Below are 26,878 nucleotides of genomic sequence, written 5' to 3'. Positions count from 1 at the left end.
ATATTATATATATATTATATATATAATACTATATATATATATATATATATATATATATTATATATATATATATATATATATATATATATATATATATATATATATATATATATATATATATATATATATATATATATATATATATATACATATATATATATATACATATATACATATATATATATATATATATATATATATATATATATATATATACATATATATATATATATATATATATATATATATATATATATATATATATATATATATATATATATATATAGTCTGAACTTTTACAAAAATTAATTTGCAAGTGTGTTTCAGATCCGCTTTAATGGTGGAAATGGAAAAATTCAGGACCAATCAGACGGATCCTAGACTGTGATTTGTGTACAAAGTGTTCCTTAAATGGTGTGAATAATTTTGCAGTATAAGTTTAGTTATTTTAAAATTGTATAAAATATTTAAAAATTAATAAATTCAATAGTTTTTGATGTTTTGTTTTAAAGGTTTTCATTTTCTACAAAGAGAAAATATGTACTTTCTGCTTTAGCCATGAGTATGTGATATTTCAATTATAAGTTCTGCGGTCTGCCAAGTGTATAGTAGAGTTTGTTACTAAAGGCAAGTTTCCTTTTTTAGAACATTATGTAATTATATACCATATGAATAATAAATTATTTACCACATGAACAATAAATAATTTAATACATAATTAAATTAAAGCAGGAAATGAGCTTTTAATCCAAAAAGTTGGGTACAGAAATTTTTGCACTTTTTGTTTTGTAGTGTTATCTTCAATATTTCTATTTTAAAGAGGGAATTTGATGGCAATAGTTTTTGGGAACAATTTGAAACATTTTTGCATAATTTGTTATTGCTTATATTATGTAATGGCTATTCTAGGTAAAATTAAACTATTCACATATCTTTTGTATCTTCTGAATCACTGATCGTGTAGGTTTTGACATCAAATCCTGAAATTCTATATACAGTAGCATTTTTAATGCCCAGTGTTTTAGCCCACAGCTGACCTAAAATGATATTGAATAAGTATAAACAGTAAATTAAGTTCAATGGTATTTTTAAAGATTCATTCCACATTTTGAAGTAATTATTTTGTTCAGTCAGGATGTTAATTACTAATCAGCACGCAAATTTGTTCTAAAAAAAAGTGTCTCAAACGTTCTATGGAGAAAAAATAGACTGCAGCATTGAGGCAAAGGCGGCTTATATATTTTTACCACTTTACCAGGAGATTGTGACAATTCTTCTTCTGATTTAATCCCATAATGTGCTGCCCAGTCAGCTTTTCCAGAAAAAATATTATAGGCTACAACACCAAAAGCATTCCAAGCAATAATTGCATAAGCTATGGAAAGTTTCTGTTTCCACGAAGCTGCTGTATTTTCTTCAATGGGCCCCGTTCTGCTCCTAATGTACATTCTTAACCAACGAGGAAGTTTAAAAAGGGTCATCGTGCCTTAGAAATTACATTAAAAAACATTGAAAATTTTCTTATTATTAAAGGTTAGGCGAAATCTCGTTATCTATGAATAGGCGAGTGAGATTACAAAAGAAATATGTAGAGTGTAAAATCCGTAAGCGTAAAGCATAAGATTTATCTAAGGTGTTTGATAAAATTTAACAATATGTTGTGTCGGGGTTCTTTTTTTATTAAAAGTATATATTGTTTTTATTCTCAAAATTACTTTATCATTTGCGTATATCATTATGTAAAACATTTGCGTGTATTTTCAAACACTCTGAATTAAAAATTTTCAACTTACCAAATTCACAACATATTTTTCTAGTGATCTTACTTGTCAAAAAGGTAGTTAATTAAAATGGCGAATCCCCAAAATATATCCAAAAATTTGAATTATGTCATGTAAAATTTAGCGTTTTTTTATTTTTGTGTAATTTAGTGCGCAATATGATGTGAAGTTTAGAAAATGCATTAACAAAATGTATGTATTTAGCCGAAAGAATTTCGGTTTTTATAGTAACATGTTTACCCTATGTGGAAAGAATTATTCAGAGTGATAATTTTTAGATGTAGTCTTAAAGTAGTAAATTTTTAGTTATGGTGGAAGTTAACAAGTAATGATGGATAAATCTGATTCCGATGATATAGAGTGTAATTCCACAAGAGATATAACAAAGTCTACAAAAGAACAGTTCAAATCAAGAGATTCAGTTGACAATCCATTTCCGTAAGTTTTAGAAATAATGCATCCCTATATGCAGAATAACTAGATATGATAAATTATAAAAATAAAAAAATCTATGCACAAATTAAAGTAGATACTATGTATAATCTAAAAGTAGGTATTTAATTTTAAACAGCTAAATCATTACAAGCAAATTGAATTTTGTCAAAATCTATATTTTCAATGTGCAACACTGTGCTCAATGCAGCTATAAAAAGTTTAAATAAAAATAAATTTATATTATATTGATATTTAACTCTTCTCTAAAGGGTTGAAAAGATATTTAATATATCTATTCTTACTGCCTGGGCAATGCTTGAAAAAATTGAAACAAAAATATAGTTTCCTCCTGAATATAATAAAGCATGAGAATTGCAGTAAGTCAAATAGCACAGAATTGGTCAAAATTTGAGAAGCATTTTGATATATAACAATGTACCCAGTTGAAAATTGTCATATTTAAATTAGTTTCAAAGATATCCTGATACATTGTAAGAATTTTTTTTCAGGGCTTATTTGAGAAAATAAAAAGCAAATTTACATTTTTTAAAATTTCTTAATTATTACTTTCTACAGATATTTAAGTTACATATATCATGTGCTGAAATTTTTCCAAAATGTAATTAAATAGTTGACAATATATTTATCTTATTAGAAGGACCAAGATTATCCCACAGGAACCTACCATTTGTCCAGATTCTTGGCTGGTAGGAGGCTGCTTAGGTTCTCGTAATGCCATACTGGTATTTAAAAGTTCAGCTCTTGCAAATCCCACAGTTCATAGCAGTCAGAACAAGCCTGGATTTAAATTACACATAACATATAAGGTACTGCAAGCTGAGACTAAGTTGCTAGCAAAATTATTGGATTGTCATGGCGTTATGGAGGTGCCGCCTAATTCCAGCGATTTCAATTTATTGTGGACAGGATCACATCCAAAACCAGGTTTGTCATATTACAACATAACAAAAACGATGAGGGCAACCCAGCTATTATCTCTGTTTGAACCTATTTTCTTTAAATGTCAATACATTTTGTTCTATGCTATTTATTTTTTTCCTTGTTTAATTTTTATATCTGTATATGTTGTTCAGGTATGTTAAGATCCCTGGCTCCTCATCAAAGAGTGAATCATTTTCCTAGATCCTATGAGTTGACACGGAAAGACAGACTATACAAAAACATCGAACGAATGCAACATGCCAAAGGTCTTAAACACTTTGACTTTATACCTCAGACATTTGTCATGCCTACAGAATTTAGAGAACTTTGTTCAACACACCATAGAACTAAAGGACCTTGGATTGTTAAACCTGTAGCATCGAGTAGAGGTAGAGGTAAGTTAATAAGTTATTATACAAAAAAAAACTGTTCACATTCAAACCCTAAAGACTAAAATAAAAATTCATTACAAATACTCACTACCTGTAGCAGTAAACCCCTAGCCTCACAACTAGTTCTTAAATGCAAATGCTTAAGGAACTCTTATGTAGGTGCTGTGTTTGTTACTAAAAACATAAAATGGATTGATATATACTGTGTCATTACTAAATTCTGAAACTTATTGTTTTTTTAGGAATATTCATTGTAGAAACTCCCAATCAAGTGCCTCTAGAAGAACCTGTTGTAGTAGCCAAATATATTTCTAACCCCTTGTTAATAGCTGGTCATAAGTGCGATATCAGACTGTATGTTGTAGTTACCAGTTTTGATCCGTTAATCATTTACATTTACGAAGAAGGTAAACATTAGTTCTACATACTAGTTTGTATTGACACATTGCCAAGATGTTTGCAATATGGTTGGTTTATTAAGCCTTAAGGATGAGCTGATCATGGACCATCATATTGAGAAAAGAAAACAAAAAAGCATTTAATCTAAAGAAATTGATTTCATTAATATCTATTTTATTAACAGTTTTTGGTTTTAACAAATCAAAAATTTCTGGAAATCAGAATAATCTGTAATATTCAGAAATTTTAAACCTGCTTAAGATTCAACATGAACTTTAACTTTTTAAGTAGTTGAAAAATTGTTTTTTGGCTTAATAAACATTAATTTTAATTCCAAATTGAACAACACTTACATTTATTCAACATTTTTGAATAAGAAACCATCATTCATAAATTACAAAAATTTTGTTTGAGACATTTGAAAACTTTACCTTTCGCGCATTGCAGGAAAGTATGTAATTATCAATTATCTCGAGTATTATACATTATTTCATAATTGAACAAACCTTTTATAGAGGATTTTTTCTACACCCCAGTCTAAAATACTTAATTGGGCACCGAACAAGCATGCGCAAGGTGTCATTTTAAAATTTTAGATTCATTAAACAGTGTCGCCAATTCCAGCGTTTCCATACTTTAGTCACCGGTTGGGATAGGCTTTTGGGATAGATATTTAAAATATTTATGGTATTTTAACGTTGGTCTGTTCTAGTAACATGTCAAAAATTTGTTTTGCAAAAACTTACCAAAATAATAATGATCCTGGATAATTTTTGGTATGGAACACCTTTACAAGCTTCAAACTCTCGTTTATTACATACTAGCTCTATTTACAAAATACTAGCTCTGCTGCGCAATGTTCGTGCCTAAACAATCTCGCGATTAAATTGATAAATTTCTCCTAACAACTAAGAATAAGAAACTCAGTTTTTTATTTTGAGCTTAAACCATCATGTGTCTCTCTCACCGTTTTCAATATTCTAATTATATGCTTTGAACACCCTCTAGAAGTGGGACATCATGATTCAGATAACTGGTGTAAAATACATTTTTATTGGATTTAGTGGGGATATTGAGTGTTCTTATTTATAACACAAAATTAAAAATTGAATTAAGCTACCGCCTTATTAATAATAATTTTAGAACATTTCTTGTGTAGGTCTAGTCAGATTTGCAACAGTCAAATATGATGCTAGTCACAAACAGCTCTGGAACCCATGTATGCACCTGTGTAATTACAGCATTAATAAGTACCATAGCGATTATGTAAAGTAAGTTTCTAAAATAAAGACGGAACAACAAAATAAACTCAATCTCTCAAGGTTTCTTAAGAAATTGAACCGTTTTAGATCAGATGATCCGAGTGCAGAAGATGTGGGCCACAAGTGGACACTGAGCGCCTTATTGAGGCATTTGAAATCGGATGGTAAAGATACAGCAATGTTGATGTCTCAGATTGAGGATGTAGTTATTAAGGCCATCCTAGCTTCTGCAAATTCTATTATATGTGCCTGCAAGATGTTTGTGCCCAATACAAATAACTGCTTTGGTAGGATATGTTATATTTTTGATTTAGTCATATTTAGAATTATTTCTTTTATTTTCAGAATTGTTTGGTTTTGATATTTTGATTGACAGCAATCTTAAACCATGGCTTTTGGAAGTAAATTTGTCGCCTTCATTGAACTGTGATAGTCCTCTAGATGTTAGGTTAAAGTCTGCAATGTTGGCAGATCTTTTAACTCTTGTAGGTATTCCAGCTGTAGATCCTATTTTGAGGCCTGCGTCCACTGTTAATTTATCGAAAGGCAGTTTAAACTTAAAAATGAAACTCAGTAATGTAAGTTTTTATTGTATTGACATGTTCCTGTGTTATGCTACCTTTGTTGGGCGGATAATAGCATTTATATATGTAACTAATCAATTGACTGCTCCCTGACAGACTCTGTCCTGTATGTCTCATGATTTATAATTCCAAAAAAACACAAATTGTGAATTTCACTTTATTAAATGTCTTTGTAATCTTTTTCAAAAAAATGGCAGTTTATTCAACAAGCTTTTGAAAAAAAGTGCATGATCAAAAAATTATTTTTATCTGTTCTACAACAACCCCTACAAGCATTCAATTTGAATGGAGTTGAAAAAAACTGGGAAAACAATATATATTTGAAATCTACTAAAATTATGTGGTGGTTTCGCATCATGTATTAGAAAAATGATACATAAATGTTTCACAGATATGAATGTACCACGACAGTTTGCAATTTTTTATTACTTCTTGATGTTCAGTAGTTTATTCTTTACAATTTTTATGTTATTGGTAATATTTTAGTGTCGCCGGGTACATTCAGCAGATGGTCTAAGCAATACATTTCCAAAAAAGCAACCATCCAATATATTCGCAAACACTAGAATTTCGACCGCTTCGTTGCAGCCTACGCCCGAGGAAACCAGAATTTTAAAAAATGCTAAAGCGCAGTTTGAAAGGAGAGGCGGTTTTGTGAGAATCTTTCCCGCTTTAGATAGTTGGGCAAAATACTCACAGTATTTAGGTTTGTAAATTCTGATTCTTCAATTCTACAAAACTTAAAAGTTCTCAATTTTTGTTTTCTAGATGCAATTACTGGTATTCCAGTCTCGGGAATAGCATCTAGTTCTTACAATGTAAATGTTAGCCACAACTATAATTATTTATTATACACTAGTTGTTTTACGGACTATTCCAAGTTGCCTCAATCTAATGAGAGGCCTTCATCCAGAGTAAAACTCACATCTATGTATGGGACAAGAGATTTATCGGTGGACAATAAACTAGGTCTGTGGTAGTTCAACATATTATCGTTTTACAACATTTCCATATTTTAGCGAGACTTAATGACAGACAGGATAGATATGAAAGGATGTTGAGTCGTGGACATAAACAAGCCCTTGTGCCTTGTAAAAAAGTGTTAGAATCACAGGGTGCTGAACTACACCAAAAAATTATGGAGATGCTGAAAAGTGGCAAGAAAATTACGTAAGTGTTATCACATTCTCTAAGTTAGTTTATGCAATATTAATGAACCTTATTGGCAAAATTGTGGTATCAAGCAAACTCCGAAAACCTATATGTAGGGACTTGTTTCAGCCAAGCAGAAGCTAGAAAAACGTTTAGCCAATATTTAGTTTGTAGATTAAAAAAGATCGTGAGCTCTCCAGAAGAGGAGGAACATATTGAAATAGTGCTTAAGTTTTTGCAAAAGGCATCTAATTATCTTAGAACACCATACAGCGTTAAAGTAAGTTCTACAAGTAATGGTTAAGTTTATTGCTTTTTCAGCTATTTTCAATTATAACATAGTAAAACCAAAAATTCGGTTAATTCGAAAACGATTTTATGATTGAAATTTTATAGTTATTTCATCCTGGAATACACTTGCGGTAGAATGTAGGATCGTGTTTTTTAAATAACCCTTTTTAGATATAATTTGTAGTTTTGAAGAAATCTATTATTATATAATAAGATAATATTATTAATCGTTATAATAATTTGTAATTATATAATTATAATATAAACTACACAATTTAAATTTTAACATGGCCAATATAAGCATATACATTCGAGGCTAACGAAACGACTAATCTACGTTACACAACTGATCTTACAATCAGACTACCCTCGTAAGAACAACAAATATATGATATATGAGTTTGCATTCCATGTTTTTGAGTTATTTTGGGTTAATACTAATTTTGGGTTTTGTTTTTTTTTTTATATATTTTTGTCGCCATATTTTTACAATAAATTCAACACTTGCAAGGAAGAATTTCATTGCAAACCACATGTTATCAGTTTTTGTTGGCAATCTGATTTCTAATAATAAAGTCCGCAATATTTAATTATTGTTATTTTCAGTCCCCAAGTACCAAACTTGAAGCCAAAGATAGAGCAGCTATTGTTGCAAAGCAACTTAACGATTTTTTGTATCTATACAATCGAGAAACGGAGATGTATATTGAGAATGCAGATAAATCAAGTGAAATACCGCACGACTTGTATAGCGAATTTTTGGAACATGCTAGGTAATTTGTATCAAGAAACACCACAGTTTGAATAAAATCAAAACTAATTTAGGGAACGCGACCTTGAAGAAATATTAATTCAACAAACAACTAAAGCAATACCAGATTCTGGGGGTCCAACAGGTTTCCGAGGTGTGCTAAAGTGCATTCCTAATGTAGACAAACATTACAGCATTAGGCCTGCATTCAAGCCAAACAAGCTCTGCAAGGGAGTGAAAATTGCAACCCTATCGTGATCATTAATTTTTTTTTCTTTTTTCAGTATTAGGAATGTTACCAAGTTCTGTATTACTTATTTTGACATTTGTTTGGAAATAGTGTCATGATTATTTTTTTTTAAATCATTTTAATAATATTAAATAAATGTTTTTAAAAAGTTTATTTATAACATGTCTTATATCTCAGCTTTGGGAGAGAATAGTACATTTTTTTGGTGTAATTTTGGGACAGAAAAGTTTTTTTTTTTTAGTGTAATTTTGGACCTTTTGTACTTATTACCTACTTTTTTATCTATTTATTTTTTTGCAGCAGTCGAAACGTTTCTGTGATAGTAACATTTTCGAAGTCATTTTTTTTGTTAATATCAAACTATATACTGAGCCTATTTGTAAAAAAACTGACTTATTTTAAGATAAGGTGAACAATCATAAATTCAATTTTGGCTTTTATAAAAAAAATAACAACTAAATTAAGAACCCACACCTTTTTTTGTTCAACACGATGAAAACATTTGATAGACAATTAAGCAACTAAGAATATCCCAAGTGACTTAATGTAATTTATAGTGGAACATACAAGTGCGCAGGCGACTGACTATTAATGCAATTCATGTTACGATGTCAATTCAGCATTTGTCTGTAGATTCGATACAAGAATGTAATTTTCAGGAAAGAAAGGAATTAAATTATATTATCGATGTTAGAAATTTATAGAAATCTGCCCATATATTGAACAATAATTCAATTCTTAATCGATTTTTCTAAGCCAATGCCAAAATTAATTGTTAGTTGTTATTTTTTTTTTAACTTCTATTGGGGTCTTTCACAATCTAAACACCAAGTTATTCAAAAAATGCAGGCCTTCAGGACATAAACTAAATATTTTTTGTTTGCTAGGATCATATATGCAGTGTTTCACTTTTTTCCCTTAAGAAACTACTTGTATTGCAAGACAAAATGGTAAAAAGTTACTTCGTAGTAACAATACAGGTATTTATAAATCAGAAGTTCCTTTTGTTTTATACTGGTTTAATTTAATGACTTTTGGGTGAAATTTGTTCTAAAAATATGGCTTTTATATGGTCTTTACTGGTTTAACGAAATTTTCATAAAAAATGAATCAATTTGTTTATGGGAAAAACGTGAAACAATTTGTAATAATACTTATTTTGTTGGGTTTATGTTTTTTAATTAGTTGGTTTTATGCTTATGTATACTTATGTTACTATTTTTGTATTTGCTCAATGATTTATTAAATAATTTATTATTTAACTTTTTGTTTTAAGTTGTAAGTCAATATACCCGGTTATCTCTTTACCTAATAAGCTGCCAACTTCAACTGAAAGAATGTATGAGTAAAATTTATGCTTTCTTTTTTTTTTTCTTGCTTTTTATAATTTGTATTTTATTTAGTTTCACGGCAAGTATGTTTTTCCCCAATATGCTACAATTTCAAAAACAATGAAAAACAAAAACAACTGAAAGGTAATTAGCATTACATAGTAAATAAATCTGCAAATTATTTACTAATTTTTTTTTTCTGGCTATATATTTGTTCTTATTTTCTTAACTTTTTAAACGCCCTATTGTTAGGAAACAAGCAACTGTTCTATAATTTAAGCGCGGTTGGCTGTTGCCATGTCTCAGATACCTGTTCTGTGCATTATATGGACAGCAGTCGGTATAAAAATAAATTAAAACTTGCAAAGAAAATTTTCAATAAAGATTGAGTGTAAAAAACGTTGATGTACATGGATGCCAATTTAATCGACGAAAATGTAATACAACAAATGCGACATTTATACAACGATGTAGTTTAACAGATATTACGCGATTAAATGTTAAGGTAAACCTCATAGTACAAGCTTAACATTGCATTGTGATAAATATTGTAATGCTTATTTATTATTGCAATTTTATAATAACTGACTGTGTCAATTGGTAAACTATTTGTAATTTATTTTTTTAATAAATGTTCTAGCGCCCATATATTTTATTGGGTGTTTTGCACGGTTTATACATTAGAAAGTCTGTAGTATCTGTCGTTTATTTTGAATATTTTGTTATCTTGTAATGTCTTAAATAATACTTTTGAAATTTTCAACTTTGTGTAGTTCCCTTTTTTTTTTATTCAATATTCATTATAAATTATCTTTTCTTATTCGAGGCTTGCTTCAGTTTTGTTAATTCCCGTTTATTAATTGAAATAATATGTTTAAGTCATATCCCCATATGTTTCAAATAGCTTGTTTTACTATTTTAATTGACAAATATTCAAAAGTTAGCAGGACCAAAAGGGAAGACATACGAGTATAACTGATGTTATGTTCTATTACAAAGTTTTGACTTCATGTACAGTGTTGTTGGTTGTAAATTGCACAAATCTCCGAAATTCGGAAAGATGGTTCGGTGCGGTTTTCTCAATACCATGTCGTATCGCTTCATTTTTGAGAAACAATTTTTTAGTATAGAATGCCATGTCAAAATAAGCGTCCTACGCTATCAGGTCAAGATGTTATGGGACACTTTTACATTTTTTATCGGGACACCCTGTATATTTACTTATTTTTATTCAGCTTCTTTTCAGATTATATAATTAATGGAAGTATATTGTAAGAATAATATAAAAGCACGGGCCGCCGACATATAATTTGCAAATTGTGAGGCATCATTTCGAAAAAATTTCGACAACGCAAAAGTGTACGAATAATGTACGGATCAAAATGGCAATCAGTTCTAGTAGTTTTTTGATGGATTTTTTATGAATTATGGCTTACTCTAAAAACAATTTTAAGTTTAAAAATTTAAACTGTAGACTTATTTTCGAAATATTTGTAAATAACTATATATTTTTGGAGAAGCTGAAAAATATACCGGGTGTTCCATTAAAATTGAAAAGCAGGATCCCATAACTTTTTGATCTGATCCTGTATTGCGGCATTTAAGGTATATAAGAAACACGTTTTTCCTCTTCGATTAGTTGAGAATACAAACATTTCATTTTCAGTTTCGACCCGTATCTCAAGTATGAATTGAGATCAAACAATTTTGTAGGAAAAAGTATTGCGATATCCATTTTAATTTGAGTTTGTTAAAAATTAATATCGCTTTTCTCATCATTATTATAGATATTCGTACAATACCGTTATAGTTATAGATACTACATACCGATATATTATGGAATTATTGAATCTTCGTTCGAAGATAAGTAGCTACAATAAAAGTCTCTGGAAATCTCTTTCTTATTTCTAGGGTTGTGGAATTGACCGAAATAATTTAAAAATAACCAGGAAATTTATATTTATTTATACTATAATTATAATAGACTTTGGTTGTAAATTCAGAGGATTCACGCATGACGGGTATCAAAAACTGGTAAAAATGAGTTAAATCCTTGTCGAAGTCGAGAACGTTAGTAACAGTTGGTAGCTAATGGTGGGAATATACAAAACTGTACAAACCTGACATTGAAGATTTTTCATTGTGACTCCGGAATAAGCTTGTATAAGTAGTGACCTAGTTATGGCTGTAAACACAGCATCCTATTATAATGGACTTATTACTATATATAATTGAAGTCTTGTTTAATACATTCCATTTTTCAAATTCTACAGCGTTGTTTGTTGACGTAACAGTTTTAATGAATTACAATAAAAATAGTTTTATGCGTTTTCCATATTCGGCATAAATATTTGCCAGATTTATTGTTCTTGCATTTGAAATAAAAAATTCGCAGATCAAATTTCCTATTTTATTTTTGTGGTTATTTCTGAATCGACCAAGAATTTTCTGACAATATATCTATTTCCGTGATATTCATGTCCTTGCGCGAAAACAATATTTCTAAACGACACATTTTCTTATTTTAGTCGGCGTTGCCAAATAGGCGGTGTATAAATGATGAGGAAACGAAGTGTGAATAATTTGAGCTTGTCTATTAGAACATACCATATAGCTATTAAATTTATTATAATAAGTAAAAAATAAATATATTAGTAAAAATTGATGCGCCGCAGGGAATGATTTCCCGGGCATGCTTCTACATTTCACCTATTGATCTGCACTTTGTGCAATTTTCTTTCTAAACAGCGATTGTCACACAGAACATTTAACGACATCTAAGCTTATTTTAAGAAAAATCTGCCGTAAAAAACACCGGATCCGAACTTACACACGATCTGTCAGCGGCCATATTGGTTGTTCAATACCGCCAGATGATTGGTTAAAAGTGGGATTTTAAGCTCGCACATGCGCATGCTTAATGGACCTTCTCAAAGCTTTTTATATAGTTGTTTCATAAGCTGCTTAATTATCGTTTCGGAGGATGTAGATACCACCCAAGCACGTCACAGAAGAAACGTCGAAATTTCGTGATTATTGGTGGTCGACGTCTCTAGAGCGTTGTTTTTACTTAACCACTAACTGAAGAACGGCACATGGCAGACGTTGCTCGTTTCCCCTGGGGCTAATTTGTAGATGTAGAAGAAATTTCCTTTCGTCTACTGCGATGGACCAATCCTAAATAAGTCATATCACTTATTTAAATGTCATTTTAACATTTCATAATAGTGGTCGATGGGTGTTCACGTTTGTGAGTCATTTTTTCATTACAAAAGTATCAGCAGCAATGAGAAATATCAATGTAACTAGCGATGACATATTAACATTATGCAGCAACTGGGGTAAAACTATGTAAGATAATTTTATTAAAAAATACTTAACAGAGCAATCCTCTTTTAAAGATGAGAAGCTAAACATTATTGGGTCAATTAAATAAGCCGGGGAACTTCGACTTCAAATTTTATAATTAACTTTACTTTGGGAAATTATTCAACTACAAAGCCCTATTATAGTTTCCTAAATGCAAAACCCGTTTTTTCTTCACATTTCGGTTTCGTTTTACACTCGGCAACATCGCCAAGTTTTCTCGTGGTCGACATTAAACCAACAATTCAAGTTTCAGTTTTTCTCCTAGAAGCCCGCGAAAATGCAGCGTATTCTAAGCGTTCAGACGAGTCGCTTAGTCACTCAGAATTCTGAATTCGTGACAAAGCGCTTGTGTTGCAGTTTTTTGCTGACAGTGGCCTTTTTTGCCTTGTTGGGAGGTAAGAGAAGAAGCCAATAAATTATCTACCGCAAGCAGTGCTTTCGTAGGTCCTATCAGAAAGCTTTAATCACAGTTTTTCAAATATTCAAAATTCATTATTTTTCGCCTTTTCATAAAATTTGCAATTTAAAAATTGTTACGCAAAGAAGTAGTACATACCTACTTTATTCAAAGGTCTTTTCGAACCTAATATTTTGGTTTGAATATACAGGGTAGTCCGAATTATAATGGAGAAAGTTTAACGGCGTTTTTCCCTGTCTTCTAGATTTTGCTTTCAAACTTCGAAGGTATTATAATAATTATCATTAAATTAATAAAATCAATTATTATTAAGTTATTATTATTATTTCTGGAATTTTCCAATATGGAAACCTCAAATAGGTATAAGATTCACATGCAAAAAAAAAATTTCAAAAACGGTTCGTTTTAGCAAAAAATCTCAAAAAAATGTTTTTGATTGCAATAAACCATTGGCGTAAAACTTTTTATTATTAAAAACAAAACAAAAAACAAGTTTATTTATCCCATAAATTTGTTTTTAAAAACAACAACAACTTTTCTCAACTATCTCAACGATGGTGTCTAAAAGGCAGCATTTTTGGACATAAGTTTCTCCAATATAAATCGGATCACCCTGTATAGATCACATTCGCACTATTGGAATATTTCTAATTTATTAGTTTTCTTGGTTAGTGTTTTAGATTAATAAGAATTGAGATTTAAATTTTTATCTTTAAATTTAAATTTCGATTAAAGACACCGACATTCCAACGGTGATTGTCATTTTACTACGATGCGTTATCGACCTATCATAGATTTTGCTCATATGTTTTGTCATTGTTACTGATTCGGGTCGTATTTTTCGAAATTTATTAAACAGTTTTCTAAAACATTTGATTGATTTCAGTTTTTTAGGATCATTTTAACGTCAGTGTAAAAAATTTGAGCATATAAGCTGATTAGTCAAAATCAATGTGTAAAATACAATGTATCCCAAAATAGTGTAATTTTAGGAACTTAGCTGTCATCTGAAGGTTTCATAATATTCTCCGTAAAGACAAATAATATCTTTATATTATTATTTCAGGAAACAGTATTTTGTACTATAAAAAGAACTGGCCTTCTTTAATAGCTTCAATTTATACATTTTTCCTATGTAATGATCTCCGCCATAAATCATTTATATACCATTAATCTTCTTCTCCCAACTTTCAGGGTTTCTCCTGGGAAAATTCGTAACCGACAGATCAATAGAACAAATGAAAATGGATATGGCGGACTTGTCGAGGAAAATTGGCACATTAAACGAAAATTTTAAGAAAACATTCCACGACGGTGTCAATCAAATGGATAGTGGAAATTATACATTTTTGAGGTGCAACTTTCTCGTAATTGGGCAGAACAGTACCGGAATGTTAACTTCCGCAATATTCTTGAATAAATTAAATGATTGTTTCAATAATGGTTGACGGAATTTTGTCGGTGAACTTGCGACATTTTTTAAACTACGTCATTTTGTTTTGAGGATTTTTTTCCCGGAAGTTGTCGTCTTCTCTTGTATTATTTTTTCGAAATTACGTGGGGCTTTGGAAATTTACAGGGTGTCAAGAATCACTTGCTTATCTTACTTGCACACATATTGTTAGGCTAATTTTCTGGAAACGAATAAATACCTTATTTTATAACAACTTTTTTTTACCATTCATGGTGTTGACCTCAATTTCATGTAGCTTACCTGTAACGCTGTAGTAATAATAGGGAATATTTCCTTTTGTTGTTTACTTTTTTGGATTTTCGTGACGGAAATGGAATATTTTTTTGGACATTTGAAGGAAGTTTTTTTAGCGTCATTATTATAGTTCTCATCAGGTGGCCACGGTATGGTTAATATTTTTACTAATTTTACTTATTTGTAGTGTAGCCTAGGCAATAACACTTATTCTATTTTTAATTTTGTTGTTGTTAATTTCCATTTAAGTTATTACTATTGCACTATTCGTAAGTAATGACATTAATGTTTTTACTAATTCTTCTGGGAGTAATTTTTCATAATGAGTTAAGAATTTAATTAACTTAAATGGGAAAGTCCAAATTGTTGGGTAATGAAAGCAGGATAGCACGGGAAGTTAATTTCATGATGGAATAAATTAATTAGTGATGATGGGAGCTCTTGAATGAGTGCTTAAAAAACGGACCAAATGATGCCCCTAGGTGGTGTATAACAGCATATAACTTTTAAATTGAAATATGACACAGGTCCTTCATTTACCTAGGTCTTATTACTGGCAAGCGTTCCTATTCCCATTTTTAATAATCAACAATCTAGAAGTAAAAAATTGTTCTTTGAATAATATAGTTAATTTACTAAAGCGGGTACAACAACTCTGCGGGTTCTAATTTAAAAGGAGCTATAACTTTATTATTATGGTTGGTTTCTAATGAGGAGCGTCGTCGATTCAAATCAGACAACTTTAATTTTTACATAAAATGTGAATCGAACTTAATACGTTTTTATGTTTTTTCGTTACATCACACATAAAAATTTTCATGTTTTTTTCGAAATTAATTTATAACATGTCAGGTTTTCTATGAACGCTGTCCAAATATTATATGAATCATTGTCGGATCAATGGGTAACAAAAATAATACAACTAACACAACAAATAAAGCAAAAAATTTGTTATTGATAATAATAAATTAAAAAATGGCTTAATGAAATATGATAATCGCGTAAATTATTTACTATTTAATTTACTAAAGCTGTTGGTCTAAGTTATTTGTTATCGTGACGATCGTACGCCGGCACTGACCACTTCTATTAAGTAAAATTTAAGAAATGCTCGCAATATCATTTAAACATTGTTATTTTTGAAGCCATCGAGTGCGGTCATATCCATTGTTATCAATTGTACCTAATTCTTTTGGCAATTTTTTTTAATTCAAATTTTCAATGGGCGAAATAAAGAGGAAAGTGTTGGTGTTATACGTCGGAGGTACCATTGGGATGCAAAAGAACGAATACGGAGGTAAGCATACAAAAGGTTTACCTGCGTACTAGAATAACATTTTTTCCCATGCTCCAAAGTTGCTGCGCTACATTACGCAACGAGTACATATGAAATGCGTTTTAACGATAAAAAGTGATCGTCTTGGTTTTGAAATTGCAGCCTGCGCCTATGCCTCGCTTTGCAAAGATTGATGTCATTCGAAAATAGCCGAAAATATGTTGTGCGTCCACATGATTATTTTTTGTTGAAATCTGATAAATAATGTTCAAATTAAACGAGACCGAATACGTATCGCTGTGTTTATTTACAAAATTTGATCAGTACATTTATCAATTTTCATCCGTCATTTCAAAACTTGCAATATTTGTGATCCCCACATTATCTTATTTTTGACTCGTGTTATCATAAATTTGATTCCAAAATAATTCCTTGCTTTAACTGGTATAAGCATATTATTGTGTAAACAGATTCTTAGTAAATGATTTGAGCAAATATTACGATTATATAATCATCAATTTAAGTATGCAACATTCATGTTGGCACCCTTCCGAAGAAAACATTATGATAATTTGCCATGCAATATATTCACGGGAGGCTTTCGAAAATATTTTTACAGGGTATCCAAAATTCCGTTATTTTGGAGAGCTTCCGATACTCCTAGATAAGACAGAGACGTTCACGAAGTTCAAATTTGAAAACAATTGTCTTGGGATCCATAGGTCCCTTGTTTATGAAAAGTTCTTTTTAGTGTAGATTGCGAAAATTTTTAATCCAGTTTTTTTTAACCGAATTTCCACTTTCACTTTTTAAGATATAAAACAAAGCTGGTTTTTTTGGAACATTCTAATATGAAATATCTCAAAAATTACTAATTTTTAAAGGAATTACACTGTTGTTTTAAAGGGAATTAAAATACAAATAAAAAAAAATCCTGGACTTTTCCATAAAAAAGACAACTAAGAGTGGCAGATAAATTCAAATTAGTCATTAAATTTTGCTGTAAAAAAATCTATAAAAAAAAGAATTGCGACTTTTCAAAGACGGATTGACTAGTCTTGAAAGTTGAGAAAGGCTGAGTAGCTTGAAAACTAAAAAAAATAATGCTTTATAAATAAATTTGCGTATTATTTCTTACTAAAATGAATTAAAATGCAATAAAATCATAGTTATTAATTAGGTATTAAATTTTGTCCGAACCAAGAACATTAGATTAAAAATAATTTAAAAAATTGTCGATATCCCACTACGTCACTGCTTTTTGGATTACATATATGAAAAGTTTTCCATCTTGTCCTGGATCACCTGTGTAGCCATTTGGGCAATTAATGTAAATGTAATAAATATGTGAAACCCATTAATTTTCCAAGTAATTCCGACTTTTGTTTGCCCGTTTCCAATGTTTAGCAGTTTGGTTGAAAATATTTTTCTCAATAGTGTTTTATTTTAAATCTCTATTGCATAAAAGCATATATGTGATAAGCAAGTTTACATTGGTAAATAACGCAATTTCAGAAATCCGGTACAAACTGCTTCCAAATATTTTCGTCTTTCAAACATTTTAACCGTCGTTATCAAAAAGTCATTTACAGTTCAACGAAATGGTTTAATTTTTATTTACTTACTATTAAATGATGTGCAAAAAGTGGAATTTGCCACGCAAACTGGTTCAAACTTTTAAAATTTATTACCGAAATAAACATATATTTTCAAGCTATTTTTGACCCTTTTATTGAGAAAAACGTCCGAGGACTGTCATTATTTAATTTTTAGTTTATATGCCGGTACCGGACGCATTCGTTAATAAAATTAAATCCACTTCAGAAATGCATGACGCGAAAATAGCAACTAAGTACAAAATCGATTTAAATGAAAACGAACTTATCCTACCGTAAGTATCAACTAGATAAAAACGTATAGTAATTATTTTATCTTAGGAATATTTGGGATAAGATAATAAATAACAAATTTAAATTGTAAAAAATAAAGTAATTTCCATTATTTTTAAGGAATTTGGGGCCCAATCTAATTATTTATAGGATTAAAGAATATCATCCACTGCTTGATTCAAGCAACATGGCTACCAAAGAGTGGATAAGAATAGCTGAAGATATAAAAGTAAGTTGCATCTCTCTAGATCGGTTGTACCACTTACTTCACTTTCTTACGCCTGGAGATTGTACTGATCGAAATTACATGTTATGGTTTTCTTTTGTTATCCCGAAAATAAGCAGACTTTAGATACTCGATTTCATATATTCTACCCTACCATTCTGATGGTGGACTAACCAACAGTGTAGGCGGTTGGGGGGGGTTGGTTGTGGCGTAAGCACTAAAACTTATACAGGTCGGTTCAAACAACTTACGTCGAAAAGATTTTTTTTGGTTTACTACTGTTTTATAAAAATTTGGTAATGTTTAGGGGCCACTGCTAACTGTTATCCAAAACTAACAGCGACTGTTTTATATGTGTTTCGATTGTGTGCGCTCTTCCTAATTCGCACTTTACAGGGTGGCCGTAATTGGAGAGTTTAAACAAAGAAAACCTATTTCTGAAATCGACTTGTATACTTGGTGGTTCAAAAATGTTGGGGGGGGGGGAGAATATGTTTTGAAGCATATATAGAGCTGCTTCCTTTTGGCCTCAGGTCGCTAAATTAAATAAAGAGTTCAAAAACAAAGACATAATCACAAAAGTTATAGGGGTGCGTTAATTTGTAACAGAAATTTGCGGTATTTTTTCAATGAGAAATATCAATTGTAAAATGTTCTTCGACGATGCAGCTTATGCAAATAAATTCCCACGTCATTTTATTTTAGGAAAACTATTCGAAATTTGATGGTTTCGTCGTACTCCACGGGACAGACACGTTGGCTTACACATCGTCGGCGCTCTCGTTCATGTTGGAAAATCTCCAAAAACCCGTTATAATTACCGGATCCCAAGTAAGTTATTTTTACTTTATTTACATTTTATTCTGACAGGTTGTTTGGAAACTTTACCATTCAATTTTTTTTTGTTAATGGCGGCTTTTTATATAAGACGCTGTATACCAATTACTGGTACTTTCGAATATATAAACCATGAAAGTTTTATATGTTCGAACAAATCTATCTGTTCGGCTATGCCTAGCACCAAACTTTAACAGTATAATGTGATGCTTTTTACAAAACTTCTGGATTCGTCCTGCATCGGTTTTTGCTTAGTCAAAATTGCTGACGTTTCGCCAATCATCCTGTTGGCTTCTTCAGAACTCGGCTGAAACTGTTTCAGTCCAGCTCTGAAGAAGCCAACAGGATGATTGGCGAATCTGGTAGTAGTAGCATCTAGTATCTAGTATCTAGTAGGTATGGACAGCTTCAGAGGATTTGGTTCATTGGTTTTGCCCGGATACACGACAGCATTTACCAAATAATGTGTCTTGGAATCACATAGACATATTATCTTGATGCCGTACTTGACCGGTTTGGCTTTCATATACATCCTAAAAGGGCATCTGTCCCTAAACCGCACCAACATCTCATCGATTGTGATTTATTCGGAACAGGTGTAATTTTCAATACTTTTAGCTATAAAAGTGTTGAACAAATAGGATATTGCTGCAAGTCTATCACCACTGACCTTTTTTTGCTCTCTTATTACATGATTATCAAATCTAATGGGTCTAATGGGTCTGCCTAAGCAACTTGTTGAAAATAGTGATTCTACATCCTCGTGATTGGATTTGAATACACCAAATACCCAAAAAGGGCTTGAGTTTAGCTTCGCTTACATGATCGGCAAATGTGCATGTATCTCCATAATTCGCACTTAGCTAGGTAATTTTTTCTTTTGTATACACTAAAATGCTGCCTAGCATATTAAGGGTTATCAATAGAGAGCACGATTCAATTGGACTAGAGGGTTTTGATTGTAAGGCAGGCCCACGAAGACCTGGAAGGTGCGTAATAATATTGTACGCGCGAACTCTTGATGGTGTCGTAGGATTTTTAACCCAGATGTAAGTCTGTTGCATCCGTAATAATAATTTTCAGACGATTCTTCATCAGATGCTGATTCAACTTCGTTGCTTAGATGGATTTCTGAGGCGGTATCATGTTCAGAGTGTTCACTTTCATTGTCTTATCATTGTTATTATTGTCACTATTATCTTCAACATTCTCAGGTGGGTCGTTTAAAGAGTCTAGAAAGTTGTACACATTGTGCGATGTCACTGTGACACCGCCAGTTCGAACATTATCACTATTAGAAGCCATTCTAACTAAAATTAACGCAACTAACTAACTAAATTAACGCAACTACTATCGCGGGGTCAAATTCGACTCCCCATAGCAAATTAATTACTTGCGATCAGAGCGACGGAAGCTCTGCTACTAAACGGTATGGTAAACTATGCACTTAGGTGGGAGAATACATAGGGTAATAACTTCATGCGCGGAACCATCTGCCAGGTAATCACAGAAATTTAAGTGGTGGGGCCAGTTTTGACCCTACGATAGTAGTTCAGGGCTAAAACTCCGGGGTCACAAACCCATTGTAAGTTTTCGCACAAATATTAATACTGGCAACTTTGGCAGCGGTAACTTCGGGTTCTGCTGGGTGGGTCCCAGGTTAGAGCCAGCGCATGGACTAAATTAATCCAGCGTTAAATATTTGAAATAATGGTTATTTTTATTGCATAATTAATGGTATTTAAAGAACTACTTTACATTTTTAGTTCCACAGTGTAATACAAAATTAAATTATGTATGTAGGTTAAAATTCAATAATATTTTCTCGGAAGGAACTGTTTAATTGGATGACTCTTATTCCACTTATGTTTGGTGGTTGTGAACGCTTATATAATAAACATCTTTTCAGATACCAGTTTTTGAATCTCGCAGCGATGCAAAAGAAAATTTTTTGTCGTCGCTGATCTTCGCGGGTTGCTATAATATTCCAGAAGTATGTGTGTTTTTTGCCAACAAACTACTAAGGGGGAACAGAACGACCAAAGTTAGCTCAAACTGTCTCGATGCTTTCGACAGTCCCAACTATCATCCACTTGCAACGACCGGTATTGAAGTTAACTGTAAGTCGTTGTTATTATCTCTGTCATTAATCTGTATAAAGTGTGACCTATTTGTGTCCCATGACATCTAAAAAAGAAATGCCATAAATAGTTCATTGTCATTTGTTGTCATTGTTGTTTGAAATAGAAGAAAGAAAGCAGCAGATTTTGAAGAGATATTATATACGGAATGTCAGGGATAATTTGGGAAATCTCTGTTCAGTTCATATAATTCTTTCCTACAGACCCTCCATGAGCTCCTGAATAAAGCAGATGGAAATTGGTTTTTCTTAAAAACATAAATAATAAAATTGTGTCCTCAAAACATATTCAGCTTGTTTGGTTTACCAAGGGTGGACTAAGTACACTTAAACGCATATTTTTTCAAAATAATACAATGCCACTAGGCAAAATTGTAAAGTTTCTATTTTGATCGAAACTGTGACGCAAATTTTCACATTCAGCTAATTAAATTTCGCCAGATGGAATTTTATTACTTTTTATTAAATTTTTCGAAAACAACCACAAGCTCAAATTTCACTTAAATTTTGACTCGATCTTGAAATTAACAGAATAATTTTGGTTAAAACAGACTAGACGCTCATTGTGTTATACGGTAGACATGTTGATAAACATGCTTCATGAATTTATCGTACGTATATTATTAACTGTTTAAATAAACACGTCGAACCAGTCAATATAACTTTTGTTTGCCTTCATAGTTTTCACCTTGATAATGCACTGTATATTTTTCTATATACAAGTATTCGGCTTTGTTTATTTCTTTTACCATGGAATTGTCTTTCAAGACGAAGTTATTAGTTTGATACTAAGCTAAACTTTACATTATCTCCGAGGTAAACATGGTTGAGGGCAATTATTTTTCTATTTTTAATTTGTCATTCTGATCTTGAAAAATTTGTTTCTATTTAGTATAGTGTTTAATAAAATAAAGATACAAAAACAGCGTAAGTTTTGAATTCCCAATATACTTTATTTTACAAAAATACTTGATATGAAATTTAGTGGAGAGGTGTAAGTGACATAATTTGAAACTTAAAAAAACATAATATTATATGTAGAATAATTGACGTTCAGTAAAAAATAAGAATGCAGACGTTTGGAAAGTAGGTGTGCAAATTCAATAGGTATGGTCTTTTCATAGATATAAGAAAGTGACCAATTGCTTTTGAATGGGATTATCCAAGGGTGGTTATTAACATACAATGCAACAAGATTATTACCTAAAGTTTCGGAATTTAAATACAGGTAAAATCGTGGTCAGTAATAGAAAATAATTTTATACCTACCTGTGTTTAATATTCTTTAGTTTGGTATACTACTTACTTTAAGTTTATTAGTAATCATTCTTATTTCGTATGTAATACGTGTGTTGCATCGAGTGCGAATTATGCAAAATATGTGCGAGTCTAGTGTATCTTAGGAGATGCTCCCGCCACACACACTATTCTATTGAAGCTAAGGAAGTTATAAACAATGTTTATTTGACTTTCATTGAACGTGGTGCCAGCAAGCAAGCATCTTTAAAAGAAATGGCCACATTGACGAAAATTCCAACATCAACTGTATGGAAAATTGTGAATAATCCCATTTCAGCGATGAAAAAAAGAAGCGATACTGACATTTTCTCGAGTGTAGATGAAACTGATATAATACGGCGTAAAATTTACCAGTTATACGAGGAACAAAGCGTGCCTACATTAGATATCTTAATTAGGAGCCTTGAAAAAGATGAAACCGGTGTTAAATGTGGCAGAACTACCAACAACAAAGGCCAATTATTTACTTGGATGAAACCTGGTTCGACACTTATTATACCCCGGAAAGGGGTTGGGTTGACTCAACTGATAAGTGTAAAACTAATGCGCCATCAAAAAGAGGTAACTATTTTGTAAATATTAAAGATTCTTCTCTGGATTCCCATGAAGACACCACCGCTGATTTATTTGAAAGTTGGTTTAAAAACAAACTTGTTCCAAACATTCCTCCTAATAGCGTAATTGTAATGGACAATGCAAGTTATCACAGTAGACAGTTGACTAAAACCCCTTCCTCACGTGACACAAAAGCAACAATCCAAAATTACATGTATAATAACGATATTTATTTTAGTTTTTGACATCCCTCCACAAAGTTGGGCAAATTCTGTTAAACATATAGAAAAAGCAGAACAATCGTATATCCATAATGCAAATAATATAGAACAAATAATAATTAGAACAGGCGATGATAGCGATAGTCAAACTGATATATTATGTGAATAATTTTAAGTAATTTAAGTAGGTAATAAAAATAATTTGTAATTTTATTTTAGATGTAAACATAAATACATACATAAATAAATAAATATTGTTTAGTATCTTTCCTAACAAAACTCCAAATAATTAAATTCTAAGCAAAGTACACATTTGTTCGGCCATATTTCATTCTTACAGCTTGCCCGGGTCTTTCCTTAATTCCTATCAGTTAGTCACATTCTTTTATCTATGAACAGCCTTTACTAGGTATATTTTCAAATATGCAGCATGATCAGAACTGCTCGTAACCAATTTCAAGTTTGTTTGGTTTATTTTACAACGTTCTTGAGTTATTTGGGCGTAACAAACAGTTTTGCTAAATAGGGCTAACTTATTTGCGTTGCAATCAACGAGCTGTCTTTTTTTTTTTGTTAAATTAGGTTAGTTAGATTCAAACCTAACCAAAGGTGACTACAATATATAGAAATTTATTTTAATAATAATCATCATTTTCCATGTTTCAGTGCATTATCACTACATAGCAAAAAGGAATTCTTCGAGCAAGTTTTCTGTTCATACCAATCTGAGTTCAAATGTTGGCAGGCTAACCTTCTATCCAACAATTGCTAGTGAACAGGTAATTAGTAAGCCTATAGATATACGGTGCGGCTCACTATATGTTTTCAAAGCCTCCTCGTTTTTCTCAAAATTTATTAGGCAATTAATATTATTTTTAATAATTAATATTACTTATTACGCTGTGAAATAATGAATGAAATGAAAATAAAAATTCGATTATAAAAACATGTGGCAAAAATTGTTATATGTTCTAAAAGATATTTTATTTACAGTTGGAGTCCTTTTTGAAACCCCCTATTGAGGGCATTGTGCTTCAAAGTTACGGAGCGGGTAATATTTCTTCCAACCGAACAGATCTTCTTAAGGTATTAAAAACGGCGGTGGACAGAGGTGTTGTAATTATTAATATTACACAATGTTCGAAGGGATCTGTTAGTGTAACTTACGAGGCCGGCAAGGTAGGTCTCTAGCGGATGTTGATTTCCTATTGATATTTTTTATAATTCCTAAGGTGCTTATTTTATTTTCAGGCGTTGGAACAATTGGGGATAATATCTGGTGGTGATATGACAGCGGAAGCAACTTTGACTAAACTCGCATACATTTTAGCGATGCCTTGTTCCTACGAATCCAGAGTAAAAGTAAGAACGAATTAAATATTCGTCGCAGGTGTTTTACTTCTTGAGATTGTTGGCAGTAAAACCATAAGTTTTTAAGATAAAAAAATCTGATACTCTCGTCAAATATATTGAAATACAACAAAATACACTGAAATTGTGTATTATCATCCTTTATACAAATATTACATATGAATTTATTTACCTTGAAAGATTCATAATATCAAGTGTTAAATATTTGGGAATAAATAAATTATTCTTCATTTTACCTTATTATTGTTTCAGCTCATGAAGTCCAACTTGAGAGGCGAACTTAGTAGCGCAATTTTTAAATACCACAATAACAATGAAAAAGAAACCGCTAGTGGTTCTATAGCAACGTTACCAAGTTGTTTTTAATATATCTGGTGCTTCCTTGAAAAAACTTGTTCAATGTGACTTTTCTGTGATATAGAAATAAAAATTGTAAAATTATATGATAATATATTATAAGTTATATTATATATGAGTTGTTTTATTTATGTCTACTTTATATCATGTACTCCCGTTTAATTGTTCATATTTTTAATTGATTACGACTATGCCGTATTTCGTTGAAGTATTTTCTAGCATTTTTACTCTTCTCTGCGTCACATAGAAACAGGTACCAACTACTATGCATGTTTGGGTTGGATATTTTTGTTTTAACGAAGATAATGCACTTGACATATTAATATAACTTTATTATGGAAAAATAGTTCAAAAAGGCATTTTATTTTTAAATTTGAAAAATGTGAGTAACTTATTTAACAAAGTTCGGAACTTAAAACTTAACAACAAATTAACACAACAGAATTAAAATAACAGGGACTAACTACCATAGAGGTGTTAGATAATATAATGACCCTACCACGGTAAAAAAATGATGCGTCGTAGGCGGCATTGATATTTCGCGCATTTCTTTCTAAACAATGAATTCCCCACACTTTACTCATTTTCCCAGAATATTTAATGCGATCTAGGCATATTTGAAGAAAATATTGTGGGGGAAGTACTGCATCAAAACTTCTTGGCGATCTGCCAGCGGCCATGTTGTTTGTTGAATGCCGCAAGGTCGTTGGTTAAAAACGGGATGTCAAATGTTGCGCATGCTTCTGTTGAATGGACCTTCTCAAAATTGTTTTCATAGTTGCTTCATAAGTCTCTGTTACTGTCGAACACATATTGTACTAGACATATGTAGGGCCGGCCTATGCTGATAGTACAGGAACCCATGAAACAAGTATGTAAATTTTTTTTGAGAAGGTCCTTTGAACATGCTGATGCACGAGATTTAAAATTCAGTTTTTAACCAATGAGTTAAGGCTGTTAAGTTAAGTAACGGTGGCAACACTGTATTAATAAATGGCGCCAAGTCGGCGTATGTCGCCAGTTTTTCGAAGATAACCGAAGCCCCGCCGAGTGTCGGCAGAGCTAGTTAGTTATCAAGCTGCTAAACTCTTACGATGCAGCCTTACTTATATGGAAATACAAGTTCATTTAAGGTCTAAGCTCGTAGTTTAATTCCTGACAAAGGGTCAGCTGGTCCTTCGATAAAAAAAAAAATAAGAAAAAGAGACTCGATTCAACAAAGGGTGTGAAAATTGCGTAAAGTGCAGGTTAGAGGGTGAAATATAGAGGCATGCGCGAAAAATCATTACCGAAAATATCAATGGGCTCACTATATTATCTAATAGCTATATAGTCGAACACAATCCATAACAAAACATTTTTTAAGCATATATATCATGTTAAATTTAAAGTCTCCAAAAAACTTATCGCTAAATACCTAATACGAGCAGGTGTAAGTCCACAGCTATAATATCTTAACGAACAGTTTTGCCCTTTTAAACCGTCTATCACGGCATTTTTCAAATAATCATTTAAGATCACATCCTGAACCCAGACACTGCTCGCCAAACCGTCTACGATTTTGTCGGTACTGGATCCTTGACCTCGTCGCACCTGTCTACAAGCATTTCCGACGATGTGGCAGACTATCCTTTGAGAGCAC

At 31.4% G+C, this 26,878-nt stretch overlaps 4 protein-coding genes across 12 annotated transcripts in view; 3 read left to right on the top strand and 1 right to left on the bottom strand.

The window, feature by feature from the left end:
• Positions 1–680, top strand: part of LOC132708202 (scaffold protein salvador) — a 3,484-nt gene extending 2,804 nt beyond the window's left edge. The window contains exon 8 of one of the 2 annotated variants that reach the window (XM_060680377.1): positions 328–680. In XM_060680377.1, coding sequence (XP_060536360.1) covers positions 328–388 — 61 coding nt within the window. In that variant the 3' untranslated portion in view covers positions 389–680. The remainder of the gene's footprint in view (positions 1–327) is intronic. The other variant, XM_060680378.1, reaches the window with a different exon arrangement.
• A 14-nt stretch (positions 681–694) lies between these two features.
• On the bottom strand, positions 695–1,588 carry LOC132708205 (uncharacterized). The gene is made up of 2 exons (XM_060680380.1): positions 1,256–1,588; positions 695–1,037 (listed from the first exon to the last, which is right to left on the bottom strand). The coding sequence occupies exons 1-2, from the start codon at positions 1,479–1,481 to the stop codon at positions 925–927; spliced, it is 339 nt and encodes a 112-aa protein (XP_060536363.1). The 5' UTR covers positions 1,482–1,588; the 3' UTR covers positions 695–924.
• Positions 1,589–1,720: 132 nt separating this feature from the next.
• Positions 1,721–12,287, top strand: LOC132708200 (tubulin polyglutamylase TTLL5). 5 transcript variants are annotated; one of them, XM_060680372.1, is made up of 14 exons: positions 1,721–1,973; positions 2,088–2,219; positions 2,872–3,161; positions 3,311–3,553; positions 3,793–3,957; positions 5,109–5,220; positions 5,299–5,498; positions 5,557–5,789; positions 6,282–6,501; positions 6,564–6,764; positions 6,815–6,965; positions 7,122–7,227; positions 7,845–8,011; positions 8,064–12,286. In XM_060680372.1, exons 2-14 carry the CDS (start codon positions 2,110–2,112, stop codon positions 8,245–8,247), a joined length of 2,382 nt encoding a protein of 793 aa, XP_060536355.1. In that variant the 5' UTR covers positions 1,721–1,973; positions 2,088–2,109; the 3' UTR covers positions 8,248–12,286. The 5 variants fall into 5 exon arrangements, with proteins under 5 accessions (XP_060536355.1, XP_060536354.1, XP_060536356.1 ...); XM_060680371.1 differs by having other exon boundaries at positions 7,077–7,227; XM_060680373.1 differs by lacking the exon at positions 3,793–3,957 and having other exon boundaries at positions 7,077–7,227; positions 8,064–12,287.
• Positions 12,288–13,182: 895 nt separating this feature from the next.
• On the top strand, positions 13,183–25,286 carry LOC132703670 (L-asparaginase). 4 transcript variants are annotated; one of them, XM_060673088.1, is made up of 10 exons: positions 14,607–14,711; positions 16,211–16,362; positions 18,115–18,232; positions 18,381–18,459; positions 19,162–19,287; positions 21,203–21,413; positions 24,175–24,287; positions 24,502–24,687; positions 24,760–24,870; positions 25,132–25,286. In XM_060673088.1, exons 2-10 carry the CDS (start codon positions 16,287–16,289, stop codon positions 25,243–25,245), a joined length of 1,134 nt encoding a protein of 377 aa, XP_060529071.1. In that variant the 5' UTR covers positions 14,607–14,711; positions 16,211–16,286; the 3' UTR covers positions 25,246–25,286. The 4 variants fall into 4 exon arrangements, with proteins under 4 accessions (XP_060529056.1, XP_060529071.1, XP_060529062.1 ...); XM_060673079.1 differs by having other exon boundaries at positions 14,608–14,711; positions 18,351–18,459; XM_060673073.1 differs by lacking the exons at positions 16,211–16,362; positions 18,115–18,232 and adding an exon at positions 13,183–13,334 and having other exon boundaries at positions 14,552–14,711.
• The last annotated feature ends 1,592 nt before the right edge of the window (positions 25,287–26,878 follow it).

Source organism: Cylas formicarius, unplaced genomic scaffold, assembly GCF_029955315.1.
Source record: "Cylas formicarius isolate icCylForm1 unplaced genomic scaffold, icCylForm1.1 PGA_scaffold_10__41_contigs__length_53128322, whole genome shotgun sequence".
Lineage (NCBI taxonomy): Eukaryota > Metazoa > Arthropoda > Insecta > Coleoptera > Brentidae > Cylas > Cylas formicarius.
This window is presented reverse-complemented; position numbering and strand designations above follow the sequence as displayed.